This window comes from Pyxicephalus adspersus, chromosome 4 (assembly GCF_032062135.1).
Source record: "Pyxicephalus adspersus chromosome 4, UCB_Pads_2.0, whole genome shotgun sequence".
Classification (NCBI taxonomy): Eukaryota; Metazoa; Chordata; class Amphibia; order Anura; family Pyxicephalidae; genus Pyxicephalus; species Pyxicephalus adspersus.
The window spans coordinates 62,932,289-62,948,393 of NC_092861.1; the positions used below are offsets into that span (position 1 = coordinate 62,932,289).

Genomic DNA, 16,105 nt, shown 5'->3' on the forward strand with positions numbered 1-16,105 from the left:
GTGTGTACGCAGCTTAAGGGAGCAATCTTGTTTACTTATTTTATAAATAGAAAATTATTGTCATTAATAAGTATTTTAAAACAATAAACTGGATGTTTTTGTATAAATGCTAATCACTAAATATAATTTAAATTATTACTTTTGCCTCCATTCTTGATTTTTAGGGTCCCAATCTGAGACTGTATCTAAATGAGTGCCACAATAGCACAGAATGTGAACTGGAGACAAGCTCCTGTGACATTAGCACCTATCTTACCTCTCATACTGATAGCATATTACATTTGTCTGTCAAGAATGTCCAAATTTCCCCTCTTTTAATACATTTTCTGTACATTTGTTAACTTTAGGATTAGACTAAAAAAAGTACCTAAAATGATTAGGTATTTAAAGGGTAAAACCTGCACATAATAAATCAGACCAGATCATGTGACTTGATTTTTAAAGTTTGTTCTTGTACTTTCACTATATATATATTTTTAATTCAATTCAGGTATTTTCTATATTATGTCTGATTACCACTTTGAATGATTTGTGTCATTTGTTTTTCTACCCACCATGGTTTTTCACATAAGGAATTTTACTTTTTAATCTCACAAAATGAAAGCTATGCTTCTAATTTTTGAGAAAATGTACCATTTTGTAGATGAAATTAAGCGGTGCTCTGCTTAAACATTTGCTAAAATTTGTGGGTATTCCTGTTTGAACCTTTCTGTGTAATTTAGGTACATAATCTATGAAGACAGAGTAATCACTGCCGAAGGTCATATTGGAAGCTGGTACTATGGATTGTAATGGTACTAAACCAGTCCTTCATCTTAATACCACTTGACCTATGGCTACAGTTGTAACCTGAGGAGGTTCTAAGATGCCATAAGTTACAAAACAAATTGGGTACATAAAATGCAGACTAAAAGCAAATTGATCCTACAAAATGGAAACAGATGGGACAATTACTTGGCCTGAATTAGAATGGATCATTTAACAGTTGAAATGTGTTCCATGTAAATTACTAAGTGTGTAGGTGTAACTATTGTATGTGACTCCAGGGCATTTATTGAAGTTAGAGATGGGATGGCAACAAGAAAATTTTCCCTTTCAAAGCCTACTTTACGCATGTTGTTAGAAGCAATTACCTTTCAAAAAGTCTGCATCTAATAAAGGTTCTCCTTTATATCTTTCTAGGGTTCACATTACAGGTCTTGCCTTAAGTTTATTGATAATTGCTTCTTTTTGTCAAAAACTTAAAATGGTTACATGTAAATATAGTGATTAAAGGCTCCTTTCATAAATCTGTAACTTCAGCCTTAGGCACTCTATTTCTACACTTATGACTGCAATTTTCAGATTTTCATTGGACTGAAGTGAAAATAGCTCACTTTTTTGACAAAAGGCCTACTTCTTCTGATATGTTTGCATTAAGAATATATTTTGTGAATAATACAATATCAGTATAATTTTATTCTAAAAAATTTACTGTTGGTTTTTACCGCTAAACTCCAGACATATGTCAAAATATTGCTTTCAGAAGGGCTCCTCTACATTGCCAGGGTAAATTCTCTCTTGATATGTTTTCATCTTTAGTCTACAGTGTTCCTTCTCTTTGTGTGACCTGTGGTCTAACCCAGTGGTTCGCAGCTCTGACAGTATTATGTACAGGGCAGGACCCGCAGTCCTGCATTGTATACAGGGTCACCAAGGGCACATCCACAACATTAAGTGTCTTAGAGAAGAAGAGTGCACAGGGAGTTAAGTCTTAAAGAGGAACTAAACATTGTGTTACTCACTCGTTCATGTTCCCTGGCAAGGCGCTGCCATCTTCTTGCAGTTTTCAGCCATCTTGATCAGCCTGACCAGGATGATGTAACTCCCGCGCAGGCTCGTGCAGAGGGATCTAGGTAACCAAAGCTGATGCTGCACATGTGCAATTCAGCTTTTTTTGCCAGAAACCCAGAGTGATCAGGCAGGCGGGAGAGATTATTGCAGAGGGAACATCTGTTGCCTGTCTTTCTGCAAAAATGACCTGCCTGATCATGTAATCTTAAAAGTGAAACTTTAGCAAAAAAATGCCTAATGTTAACAGTCTTTCTAGAATGGATAAATCAAGAGTGATAAAATAGTTAAAAATTTGTTTAAAAAAATGCTGCTCAATGTTCTCTTCAGTGCTGGTTAAATGACTCAATTCTTTGTATTAAGTCATGTACCATTTGCTCAAGTGAATAATAAGAAAACAAATTTTGATTATATGAGCAGCATAAGTTCTTCAAAAAAGAAAATAGGTAACATACCACTTCTGTTACTGTTTATGCATCCTAACAAGATAATGAAAGCATTGTGGTACCTTCTTAGTGAAAGTCTGATTAAAATGGATAATACCAATAGTCCCTAACTGGTTACTAAGCTATAACTAATGAATAGTCCCAAGTTATTCATCATCAGTCTAGTGTGTGGACTCTAACAGTTTGAATGAAAAAGTTAGCATTAGACACCAATTACCTTTTTATTGATTTAGTTTTTCCATGAACAAGTTAATGTGAGGAGTAAGGGGGTTGCTGTGGGTCTATTTATTTTAGCTGTACTCAAACTCAGCTGCATTAATGTTTTAGGAAGCAGTGTTTGAAATTCTAAGTTAATAAACCTTACCTAAGCTGATTCATGTTGCTTTAATGAAGAGGAATATTTATTATATAAAGATGACAAATGCTGCATCCGGTTGTGATCCAGCACATTTTGCAGAACTGGAATGGTGAAGTCTTTTGGTCTGCAGTCACCATGAGAATTATCTCTCAGTGGACCCTCCGTGAACCCTGTTCTTTGCATGCATTTACATGACCCTCAAGTGACAATCATAAAGATGATTTATTGTCTTGCACTTTTAGTACTGTACAGACTGTATTTTTCTTTCTGTACTAATCCGTGTGAGAGATAGAGAAGGGTGACTTCACAACAGCCGCAAGGGACTTGTTCTGCGTATGCTCAGAATTGAAGGTAAATTCATCACGTTTTTCAAGCAGCCCAGGGACAGCTGTTTCAATGGTCTCACCTGTGGGTGGTCGTGTTCTTCCTTATCCTTACTATGTGTGTACAGAGTGTGCCTGATTCTACAGTCATAACAACAGTATCAGCTCCTGGAGGCTTCTGGTATTTACCAAATTGTGCTAATTAGTCATACTGTCATGATAACAGGAATCTGTCATATATGAAACAGAAGTGCAGTATATAAAGTGCGTTCAAAAGGATGCAAAACTCTTGTTATATAAGAGATGCACTTGCAGACTAATCAACAGAGGAAAATACTGAGATTTGGAACTGTATCTTTGAAGATTGTGCTTTATAGCAAAACATGCTTGGACATCAGGAGTTCTTTGCACAGTTACACTGCAGATACCTATTTAAAATATTAATATGTTTATGTCCTAAATTGGGATTAATCAGAACACTGATAGACCAAAGAATAATATTGCTTTATCTAACTGGTGAACTGCTTCATGCCTAGACATACTTTTCCTGGAGACCGGATTCCACTTGAATGTAACCAGAACTGCTAGGTCTGCAGGCAGGGCTGAAAAATTCTTGGCTTTATACCTATTCAGTTTGTCAGCGGTGTGTTGAAACAAATGGTACATATCAGTTTTTAGCGCAGTCAATTCAGTATGAATTAACCTCCCTAACACCGCTCATCCTATTGAGCATGCTATAAGGCACCACAATGTACCGGAGTGGTCTGCAAGGGGGGGTCTTACAAATGGAAGTTTATATATAGTATATAATGGTTCAGCTTGTATCTTTTTAAACAAGGCCTGTCTTTATCGATTTTCCCCAAGCAAGCTTTATTTTTTTTTCTCTATAAATACGTTCTTATTTAAAAATGCTTCTTTTCTTGTCTTTCTTAGCACAAGTTTGGTCATTAGTTCCCTAGTAAATTTTTTTTCATGATGAGCTAACATTGTTAACTGAGGCATAACTGATTGAGCATTGGCAACTTATCTTGGAGATGTTGCCAACCATCCCTGAATTCTACATACCCAAACAGATTTTAGGGCTTGCCCTCTTGTGTGCTATGTATTTCTTTTACATGGACCTTCTGCGTACATAAGACTGTAAGAATGTTGTAAAACTAAATGTTACCTTCACTCAAGTGTGTTAAAAACAGAACTTCTTGTTGCATGTTTGGTGTGGTTTCTAGCATATAACAGCTTTCATGGGGGTGAATGATAAAACACATCCAGAATATGCCAAATGTGAAACACAGAGGTGTGAATGTAGCCTAAAAATAATCAAAGCTAGCTATGCTTTACTGTATGAATAAACTAGACTCCTAAATGACAAAACTAATCCCAATAATGCAACTTCACATTACAAGTTTATCTATTTCAGTATATGCTTCTTTGATCATGAAGATATATAAATACCATTGTTCACATACACATATCTGTGTGTGTGTGTGTGTGTGTGTGTATATATATATATATATATATACATACATGTACAGTTGCCAGATGTTTGTGCTTTCCCAACACTACCATGTACACATTCACCTATGCAACACCAACCAAGACAAACTATAGAATTCAAACCCAGTAAATGATAAGCACTCACACTATAATTAATATTTGTAATAAAAGGTAAACTGTCATTGATTTTTTTTTATAAATTTAAAAATATTTATAAATGTCATCATTTAAAATATAATATTGAGATATAATTAAACATGAACTACCTTAAGAAGCCACTGCGTGTTGTTCTCCATGATGTTTTCCAGTAGTTGAAGTCTCTGTACAGAGTCATCATAGTCCAGTGGAGCATCCCTTTGCACTGAGTTTGACACATAAGGACTAGCAGGGGCTGATCGACAGCTGTCCACCTCTGGCAGCAGAAAGGTATAGCTGCATGCCCCATGCTGCACCTGGTATTGCTTCTTTCCTGCATTCTCCACAGCTTTACGACTTTGTGCCAGACTCACATCAAAGCTCCTGATAGCCACCAACAGCACAGTGACAGCACAGAGCCACATCCTAAAATGAATTTCTTTGGACTGGTTAAATATAGCTGATGCTCAAATTACCAAAATAAAGTTAGCCTTTATCTTTAGATATGCTCAGAAGCTGAAGCTTTCTTTTAGGTATTTCCAGATTAGAACTGCCTTGCTTTGCTTGGAGTGGAGATTAGTAACCTGAAGTACTTATCCTTAAACAGCAAGCAGAGGACATGTGCTCAAACTAAACTAGACCTCCCCTCTTCTACTATAGGGAGGGCTCGCTAAGACCGCCTATAAGCCTAAATGAGCTGTGCCTTTTACAGAGAGACATCAGGGAATAAATGTCAGGGGAAGAGCATGTGAAGCTGTTTCACCAAACAGCAGCATTGCAGCTGTGACCTGGGTTCATGTGTGTCCCCTGTGCTCTGTGTACAGGAAGCACTCACATCCCCTATGCTCAAATGAATGAATGGAAAGCAAACTCCAAATGTGTGCCATTCTGAATGGCAGAAAAGAAAAGCAGTGAATGTGTAGAAATAACATTCGAAAAAAAAGTTTTTTTTGAACTGGCTGCTGACAATACGCCACCACCACCATCTATTAACACTTTGCTATATTACCTCAAATCCTATCACATTGGAACCAACCCCTTCATCACCACCTTTTCCCTATCAATGAACTGTGGTAATTATAACACCCTATCCAAATACCCATTATACACACAATTACCTTATACCTTGGTTTTGGCTGTTTACCTTGTTTGATTACTCCTGTGAGTCTAACAACAAACACTATCCAAAGAGAAGAAACAACATCCACATTGCTCTCTAAATAAAATATATCACTCAGTCCATACAACCAAGAAAATATGTGAAACCCAAAATACATCACAAGAACACCAGCCCAGTACAATTTTACAAACACCTATATATGTGACAATACCTTCATCTCAGTACTACAAAGTTAAAGTCTCACAAAAATCCCCTGAGGAAGCCAAAAGGCGAAACGCGATGGGCACGAGACCTAATTCTTGCAGAAAGTACTGTACAACCCAATTCTAAATATCATTTGAGAATTCTAATGAACATTTTTTGTATCCTTGCGTACATATATATCATTGTAAAGTAAATTGAAAAGCCTGTGTTTTTATAACAGGAAGAAGTAAACTAAATGTATGTTTTTGCCAAAAAAAAATGGATAGTTTATAAATGGTTGCTTGTTATACTATCACTTAGGCTTGGCATAAGTTGATAAACAGAAAATTCATGTTTTCCCCTTCTCTCCCTTTTCTTTAATTTGATTTGTAACACTGGAATTTGTCTTATTGCATTACTGTAAAATATCTTTGCATATTTGTGTTCATCACCAATGCATACTGTTTGATAATGTTTTGTAACATTCACATCAGTTGTCTCCCACTAGAATATTTGACCTTTATGTACCTGCCACAGATTGAATGGTTTACACATTCATACCAGCCTAATTTAGGTATGTTTATTTGATTTACAGTGAAAGCAGTTAAAACCCTTCAGGGGTTTATGCTGGCATAGTCCTTAAGGGGATTTAATGCTCTGATTCTAGAACAGACTTGTAAAACAGTAATGCTAACCTCTGAGCCACTGGTGCTGGTGTATGCACACAAGTCAGTCCTATGAATGGAGCTTTATTGTGCTCAGATAACTGTACATAGTGAATACCTGTAGTAAATAGGTAAGTATATTAAAACATTTTTTATTTAGAAGCTTTTATTGATGTTTCATTTACATTGGTATGCAAACCAAGATATTAGAGAGATGCAGTTCACATAAGAGTTTTTGCAAACTTGCACTGTAAAGCATTAATTGTCAAATTGCTTGATTTAGGGAGCATCAACTTGGGCTTCTGGCATCAATGCAGGGCTGCACAAAATATTTATTGAGGCCCGGGTGTACATTTGTGCAGCACCACATGAGTTAACACATCAAACAGTAACACTTGTAACAAGTGCAACACTCACACTATTATTTAAGAGAAAGCCATAGACATTGTACATGGGATTGCTAAAGATAAACATGATACTATGTTCATAGGGTTTTATATCTGGAATATGTTTATTTCACTAGTGGTTGAACTTGATGGGCTTATGTCTTTGTTCAACCAGACCTACTATTTAACTATGTTATAGTGACTTTACAAATCCATATTTTACTTAAAAGAAATAATATATAGCATTGAAAAAAGTAAGCATGGGTAACGGAAATAAACCAAACCACTGAAATACTAGATTAAGCCAGTGTACAGAATCTACTCTATACAGAGACCCTGTGCACTTTATATTGTTCACTAGGGATTAATGGATGGAATTCTTGTATGTGAAAAATTCAATACGTGTCCCAAGCCACTTTTAAACATATTGTCATATATATTTATCTTATTCCTTTAAATATACTCAATTAAAGTACTATTATCTTATGGAAACCATAGAGGATCTCTCTGCTACATATCTACCTAAAATGCTAGTTGCTTGGCTGCTATTCTTGCTAACCATCTTGCTGCTATACAATAAAGAGCCCATTGACGTTTGAGTTTTTATGTATGAATATGCATTTTACATAAAACTCCCAATTTCCTGCAAGTTAGTATGTTTTCAGGGAAAATTATGGGGGGCCATTTACAACAATCGTGTTACAATTCCTGCAGCTACATGTTTGCATAGGTGCTTATGCAATAGTATTGAAGCCAGAGGGTTTATTGGTTATACAAGTTTACTTTATTATTATCCAGTATTTATATAGCGCTGTCATATTATGTAGCGCTTTACAAAGTCCAGTGTCATGTCACTAACTGTCCCTTAAAGGGGCTCACAAAGTAGTAATGTATATTCAAACATAGCTTGATTGTAGGAACAAAAAACTGGTGTATTTCTGTAAATCCTTAAAGAGTGGTAAGCTACAGACACGACAGTATTAAATGTAAAAAAAAAAAAAAAAAAAAAAAAAAAAAAAAAAAAAAAAATCATGTACAGATAAAAAATACTTGATCTATGGTGCTTCTACTGTGAATTGTTCTCTGTACTGGTACAGACAAGATAAGAAGGAGGAATAAAATGTCAGGTACCCTTTTCCAAGCTCTGTCTACTGAACACAACAAAAATCTATTTAATGATGTGAATTGGAGGAGTTTGCCTTCCCTGTTGTCTATCGCCCCACCCTCTTCCCCCATTATCTCAATCATGCATGATCCTGCTCCCTTACCCACATGAGCTGGCTGCTTTCTAACAAGTTGGTGCACTGATGTTTTACAATGAAAGAAAATATTCCAGAGCGGTAAAACGAAGTTCCATAGTACTGTAATTGTGATTGTTTTTAACAGATGACAAGAATATTTGTAGACACTTGTACCTGATGCTGAGACCAGATACCTTTTAATATACAGTAGTATCATATCCGTATACTTCATTCCCAGGAGTAGTAAAAACTTTCAGCAGCAGGCCACATTTTTAGGTTTTGGTATGTTCCATCTAATTCATTAATAACTTTTTATCCTGTTTGCATTCAAAAAATGCTATTCACACTTCTTTTTTAGCTTCTAGGAGTTGAGTCTTTGAGTTTAGTTTCTTTATTATATTTGGATTTATGCATCCGTGCAGCAGGTTTACCTAGGTCAAATAATGTCCATTGAATTCATCCGGAAAAAAAACTGCATATTTGGAATGCTAAACCCTGTTGATAAAGAGAATGGCAAACAAACCCTTTTTAAAGCCGGACTTGTCACACTTGTTGGTCCGATTTGCTCCAACAAGGAGAAAAAAAGATTGTTTCTGATCCAAGCTTGCCATATGAACCATTTATGTTTTTCCCCTAATCATGTCTTCTCAAAGAAAAATAAATTCAGTTTGATGTCCTTCTCTGCACTCTCTCCAGTTCCACAATATCTTTTTTTGTGAACTGGTGTCCAAACTAAACTGCATATTCCAGATAATGTCTGTCTAATGCTTTGTACAGGGTCAGGATTATGTCTTGATCTCTGGAGTCTATACGTCTTTTATTACAAGAAAGTATTTGCTTGTTTCAGAAACTGCAGCTTTGCATAGCATTCTATCATTAGGGCCTATTACACCCAAGCAAATGCACTTGCAATGCTTAACTGATCAGCAATCCTATCAGTAGTTTATTGATTGGAAATCCCAAATTACTAATCATATGCATCCCATTTTGCCATTCCAATTCTCCTCCTGGATAGAAATCAGGATTTTGATCAGATGTACTTGATTATTTGTACACACAATACAACTTGTGTACTTTCTGTTGATGTTTATCAACACATCTAAACTACCAACTGGAACCCCAACCCCCCCCCACACACACACACACACACACTATATGTTTCATGATTGGTTCAGGTTCCTTTAAATTCTCTTGAATCTGTGTTAATCTGTTGGATAGTAATGGACCCAACACTAAATCTTTGGGGTACAACACGTTCTGATATGCTCAAACTCTCCTTGTAATCATAATGATTGGAAATAATGCATCGCTTGGACACTTTCTACTGGCTGTCCAGAGGTGGGGGCTCTTCCAGGGAGCCAGAAGATGGACTAGATTGATCATGTCTCAAATGCAAAGGTACAGGCCAGTTTGGGTACAGCTGGAGCTATGAATTATGTCTCCTGAACCCAAAATCTACACCAGCGAGGGAACTGGACAGCAGGCTTTGGGGAGTATAAAAGTGCTTAACAACTTTTTTCTTTAATTGCTGAGAGGGCAGGAGAAAATGGTGGGGCATTCAAGTCTTGCGATGAAATGGACTTTAAGTTGGACTAATTTAAGTTAGATTGGCACAGTGACCTGCCAAGGAGGATATTAGTTTACAATCAGGTCATTGGGAACGGGTTAGGAATGAAATATAAAAAGAATTTACTATGCTGAGCTGCAAGTATACAACAAACATAACAAAATAAAGTGCATAGTGCTAATATGAAATGTTAACTAATTACTTCAAAATATCTAATAAAAAAAGTTTTCTTTTAATTTTTAAGTTACATGGTTACTTTGCACATTAGTGTACTTGAGCAAAGTAGTGGCTACTTTCTCCAAACTTGCTTTGCACTAGCTTTATGTTGATAGGTGGGCAGAAAAGTTAGGTGGGTGATGATATTCATGCAGTTATTGGCAATGACCCATGCTTCTTTTGTTTTTGCCTGGGAGTCATTCATTAATCATTCTTCAATCCTAAATGACTAGGAGGTGATGTTTTTGATGTAAATAAATAATGGGAAATAGACTTGCAACTCATTATTGTATATTATTAGGTTGTTTTTTTACCATAATCATGTCCATCACCATTAAGCCAACCATCCACCTTCCAACAAGGCAGCTTTTCAGTTTGGAGGCTTTTTCATTTTTAATTATTTCTTTTACCCAACTCTCTTTTTTTAACATTTATTTAATATAAATATATATATCCTTCCCACAGCTCTTCTTCTGCTGCATCTCTTTGTAGTTCTCTTTATTGGCTTCCATTTCACCTTAGAATCAAATTCAAGCTCCTGTGTTTTGCCTTCAAAACCATCCACAGTTCTTGTCCCACTTACCTTTCTGACCTGGAAAAAAAATACTCCCCTAGTCGCTCTCTTCTCCTCCAATGACCTACTACGGACTTCTTCACTCATAACCTCATCACACGCACGGCTACAAGACTTTTCTAGAGGTGTCCCAACTCTCTGGAATGGTCTTCTTTGTCCTATTTGGCTTGCTCCTACCTTCCGCTTATTTAAAGGATCACTCAAAACCCATCTTTTCAAACTTCCCTACCCATCTTCTTCTGTCTTTTGAAACCCTCACTACTTCCCACCACTACATATCTCCCCTCCTATTGTGTGATAATTCCCCCACCTCCTAGATTGTAAGCTCCTCGGGACAGGGTCCTCCCCTCCTGTGTCACCGTCTGTCATTTGCAACCCCTATATAATGTACAGCGCTGCCTAATATGTTGACGCTATATAAATCCTGTATAATAATAATTGTTCTGGCTGCTTACTCCTAACTACTAATATTTAGTGCTTTAGACCCTAGAATGCCACTAAATGTCTGTGCAAATGACGAAGCACCTGGCTTCAGTGTTTGTTGCTCTAAGGTCCTAGTATGTGTATCAAACTCTTAGTAGCTCTCAATGGCTTTCACAGCCCTGACATGTAACTACAAGCTATTTTAAGGTTTGTTATCACAATGACTAGAGTTTGAGTTTTACCATGTTATCTGTGATTGCAGACAGGCTTTCAATTGGGAGGCCCTGGGAAAGCCTACAACCCAGAAAAAAACTTCAAAATACTAGCTTATAGCCATTCTTTTTGATCATTTGCTACTGAAAGATGGACAAACCAATAAAAGTCATCCAAGCTGAGACATTTGGCAAGTCGCGTAGTGAAAGATTTCAGAGGTTAGCTACAGTGAGGGAAAGAGGTAATTAATCGCTTGCTGATTTTGTACGTTTGCCCTCTGACAAAGAAATGACCAGTCTATAATTGTAGTGGTAGGTTTATTGTAGCTGTGAGAGACAAAATAACAAAAGAACCCAGTGCTCAAAAGTCAGAACTTGATGTGCATTGTAATGAGTGAAACAGGTATTTGATCCCCTATCAACCAGCAAGATTTTGGGCTCCCTGGTGTCTTCCCTGTATGCAGGTAATGAGCTGAGATTAGGAGCACCCTCTGTAAGGGAGTGCTCCTAATCTAAGATTGTTACAGTACCTGTGTAAAAGACACCTGTCCACAGAAGGAATCAATCAACCAGATTCCAAACTAGCCACCATGGCCCAGACCAAAGAGCTGTCCAAGGATGTCAGGGACAAGATTGTAGACCTACACAAGGCTGGACTAGTCTACAAGACTATCACCAACCAGCTTGGCGAGAAGGTGACAACAGTTAGAGCAATAATTTGCATATGGAAGAAACAAAAATTAACTGTCAATCTCCCTCCGCCTGGAGCTCCATGCAAGATCTTCCCTCATAAGAACGGTGACGAAGCAGCCCAGAACTATGTTGGGGGTGGCCTGCAAGGTCCCTTTGCTCAAGACAGCACATGAACAGGCCCGTCTGCAGGAGAATTGTGTGAAAGTGTTGTGGTCAGATGAGACCAAATGTGAGCTCTTTGGTATCTACTCAACTCGCAATGTTTGGAGGAGGAATGCTGCCTATGACCCTAAGAACACCATCCCCATCGTCAAACATGGAGTTGGACACATTATGCTTTGAGGGTGTTTTTCTGCTAAGGGAACAGGATACCGTCATCACAGAGAAGGAACAATGGACGTGGCCATGTTCCGTCAAATCTTGGCACCTCCTTTCCTCAGCCAGGGCATTGAAAATAGCTCGTGGATGGGTATTCCAGCATGACAGTGACCCAAAATACAAGGCCAAGGCAACAAAGGAGTGACTCAAGAAAAAACACATGAACGTCCTGGAGTGGCCTAGACAGTCTCCAGACTGGTTGATAGGGGATCAAATACTTATTTCACTCATTACAATGCACATCAAGCTCTGACTTTTGAGCACTGGATTTTTGAGGGTTCTTAACAACTTTTGTATATCTTTTGTATAACTTTTGTTGTTATTCTGTCTCTCACACCTACAATAGACCTACCATTACAATTATAAACTGGTCTTTTCTTTGTCAGAGGGCAAACTTACAAAATCAGCAGGGATGAAATACTTCTTTCCCTCACTGTATATCAACTGTGAAATGTTTGGGGAGATAGAGAGATCATCTTTTCATCTGCTTTGGAGGTTCAGTTTATTGCTCATTCTCAGCTAGGACCCATGTCGGTTATGACTGTTAGTGAATGCACTACACAGGTATATCTGTAAATTTTAAACTGGAACTTTAGTTCTGTTTTAAATAAAACTTAAAGTATAGGAAAGGATGCAGGAGGCTGGGAACTTCATATCAATACATGCAAAGGTCAAAAACATATTGGGGAGTTTGATTGACTTTAAGAGCTGTTGTAGGACTAAGCCACTAAAATACTACTTTAATACTTGATTAGGAATCTTTTTGCATTATAGCAAACTAAAACCTATATAAACATTACTTTAGCATTGCAACCAGCTTTAAATTTTAAATATAAAAAAAAAAAACTGACTGAGTTTTTGACATTTGGATATTCATCTATCCATTTAAATGGTAGTTTTCCATTTTCTTTCAGGTTTTGGTTGCTATTTTAAAGCATTTGAGATCATTTCAGGTGAGCAACCAATCATTTTCTGCACTTTGGTACATTTTTGGTACTTTATGTTTTGATTTGTAAAAGAATGTGCAGGGTTCCCAATTTATTTGGGTGTATGGAAATAACAGTCATTTTAAGAATCTTGAGCGTTATTCACATTTGGGAACACACTGCTATTATTATGAACACAACTATAAATAAATAAAAAAAAAATATATATATATATATATATATATATATACACATACATACACACACACACACTAGTATGTGCCTGCAGTGTAAATGTATACATCTCCATTTTCCCCTGCATGCAGCTGTTTGTAATTCCTTTTACTTTCCGGGGAGAGATGTATTTATGGAGTTACAGTATTCCCATCAGCAAAACTATTGTCTATAGACCTGTAAACAGATGCTTACATCAGTTTACTAATAAAAAGATGCATTGTTTTTTTCATTCTGTGGTTTACATATATGGAACATGTGGGTCATCCACGGTTTACAAGTTTTTATCAGACTACAGTGATAGTAAATGCCATACAAACACTGTGCTCCTGGATAATAGCACTTTGCTGTCACATATGTAGTATACAATGTTCCTCTTCAGAATAAATAGTGTCTCCAGAACAGATATACAGTGGTAGTATTATCTCTGGAGACTATATAAATGTAATGGCAGTAATGTTTGGCAGGGCATACTTAGAATGTATTTTGCTTTATCTATAGACACAGCACAACAGTTTAGTTTAAGCTCATGCTTCTGCTAACAAGTTATGTCTGAAGATTGTTAAAAGCTTTAATACAAGGATACAGATCTTTATTTTAGCAATTTGTCTATAATTATCAAATATTATTGGACACAGCTTCAAATAATTGTCCCTTTGCTTTGTAAATCAAGCCTATCTAGTTTTTCTCTTTATTTTCCACTGGTGGCTTTATTCTCCAGGCTGGCAGTGCTCTTTTACCATAAGGTATTCAGATAAGTAGCATTTATCTACAGGACAACTTCCCTCCACTTTCCTTGTGCCATAGGAGAAGGGAGTGTTCCGTACTTCTCAAAGAAGGGCCTGCATGACAAATTGCAAGGCTGAAGTTCACCTTTACTCAGTGAAGCTAAGAATTTTACCTACCTACAGGATCTGATACATTGTCACTGAAAAAGTTAGACTTGAAACCCTGAGAGAATGTTTTACTTATTAATATGAGCTTCCACTAAGGAATGGTTTTAAGTTATCTGATACATTGTCACTGAAAAAGTTAGACTTGAAACCCTGAGAGAATGTTTTACTTATTAATATGAGCTTCCACTAAGGAATGGTTTTAAGTTTTTTCTTTTTTTCCTTAATCTGTCCAGCTCATTTATTTATGTGATGTTGAACTCACAAAATGTGTGGTGTTACACCATATCATATGATTGATGTGAACATAAATGAATGGCGAGACCTGTATATTCTGAAGTGTGCGATTTATCATCTAGAAGTAAGGGCTTGTACATGGATACAATTTCCCTGTAGTTTTCCAGGAAAGATTCTTAAAGCTGAACCTGTATATTAAACCATGTAAATTATTTTAGTTAGACTGATTTTAAATTTGTGTGTTTTAATGGTAAATTTATTAAATTATATAAAAATTCACCAGGACCAGTGACAAATTTGTGTCATTTACAATGATAGTAAATAAAAAAAAAAAATGACCCAGAAAAGATAAAATGACAACATGTCCTATAGTTTGCCAACCATACGAGCTATAACTCCCATAGTTTCAGGTTACAGGTTGCTCAGAATAAGAGATGTTTCTGATTTATTGTCTGAAGGACAAAGCTTCATAAATTATTAGGGGTGTTACTAGTCCATTATCTTATGGTGGTTGAACGAAATTACAAATTCTTGTAGGGAAAAGACAACTTGTATTAATCCCAAACATGCAGTAGTATTATTACTATACAGAATTTATATATTGCCAACATATTACGCAGTGCTGTACATTAAATAGGGGTTGCAAATAGACAGATACAAACAATGGCACAGGAGAAAGAGAGGACCCTGCTCAGAAGAGTTTACGATCTAAGAGCTGGGAGAAGTATCACACAATTGGAAGGGGGATATGGAATGGTGGGTAAGTAGTGAGGGTTTAATAGACATAATATGACAGGTAGGCAACTTTGAAAAGATGGGTTTAAGAGCACCTTTAAATGAGCAGAGTAGGAGGAAGCTGAATAGGAGGATGAATACCATTCCAGAGAGTCAGGGTAGCTCTCAAAAAGTATTGAAGTTGTGCGTTTGACAAGGTTATGAGTGAGGAAGTCATTAGTAGGTCATTGGAGGAGGGAAAGCAGCTAGGGTAGTATTTTTCGATCTTTAAACTGTTTGCTTTGTTTAAAAGTAAACTACAGGGCAACATTCAAATACACATATGAATTACAACCATTTGAGAATTTTACCTGCCAATGTGTTTTATTTTTAACCATTCCATCCTGAGACTTACACAGCTTTGCCACTCAGTATTATTTTTTATTAATATTAATAAACAGGATTTATATAGTGCCATATATTACGCAGCGCTGTACATTAAATAAGGGTTGCAAATGACAGACAAATAAAGACAGTGACACAAGAGGAGAGGACCCTGCCCCGAAAAGCTTACAATCTAGGAAGTGGGGGAAGTACAACACAATAGGAGGGGAGATCATTCAGTACAGCCCTATCTATCAGAGGAAGGGTCATGATCATTTTGTGATTTTATTTTGCTTTACCTTACTGGTCAACTCCCCATTTTCAGCTTAACATTGGGTCCAGAAAAGGAGAAGCAGCAACAGACAAGCTCATTTCTGTATAGTTGATAAAGCAATTGTCTGTGCTCCAACCATAATGCATCTTGTACTGTAAAGCTGCGTACACACGGCAAATTTTTCTCGCCCGATAATCGG

At 36.8% G+C, this 16,105-nt stretch overlaps 2 protein-coding genes across 3 annotated transcripts in view; one reads left to right on the forward strand and one right to left on the reverse strand.

Moving 5' to 3' along the window:
• The window catches only part of ANGPT2 (angiopoietin 2), a 38,663-nt gene extending 33,444 nt beyond the window's left edge, over window positions 1-5,219 (reverse strand). The window contains exon 1 of the mRNA XM_072408429.1: window positions 4,718-5,219. Within this exon, the coding sequence (XP_072264530.1) occupies window positions 4,718-5,011 (294 nt within the window). The 5' untranslated portion in view covers window positions 5,012-5,219. The remainder of the gene's footprint in view (window positions 1-4,717) is intronic.
• The window catches only part of MCPH1 (microcephalin 1), a 156,964-nt gene that overhangs the window by 95,495 nt on the left and 45,364 nt on the right, over window positions 1-16,105 (forward strand). The gene's annotated exons all lie outside the window — the stretch shown is intronic.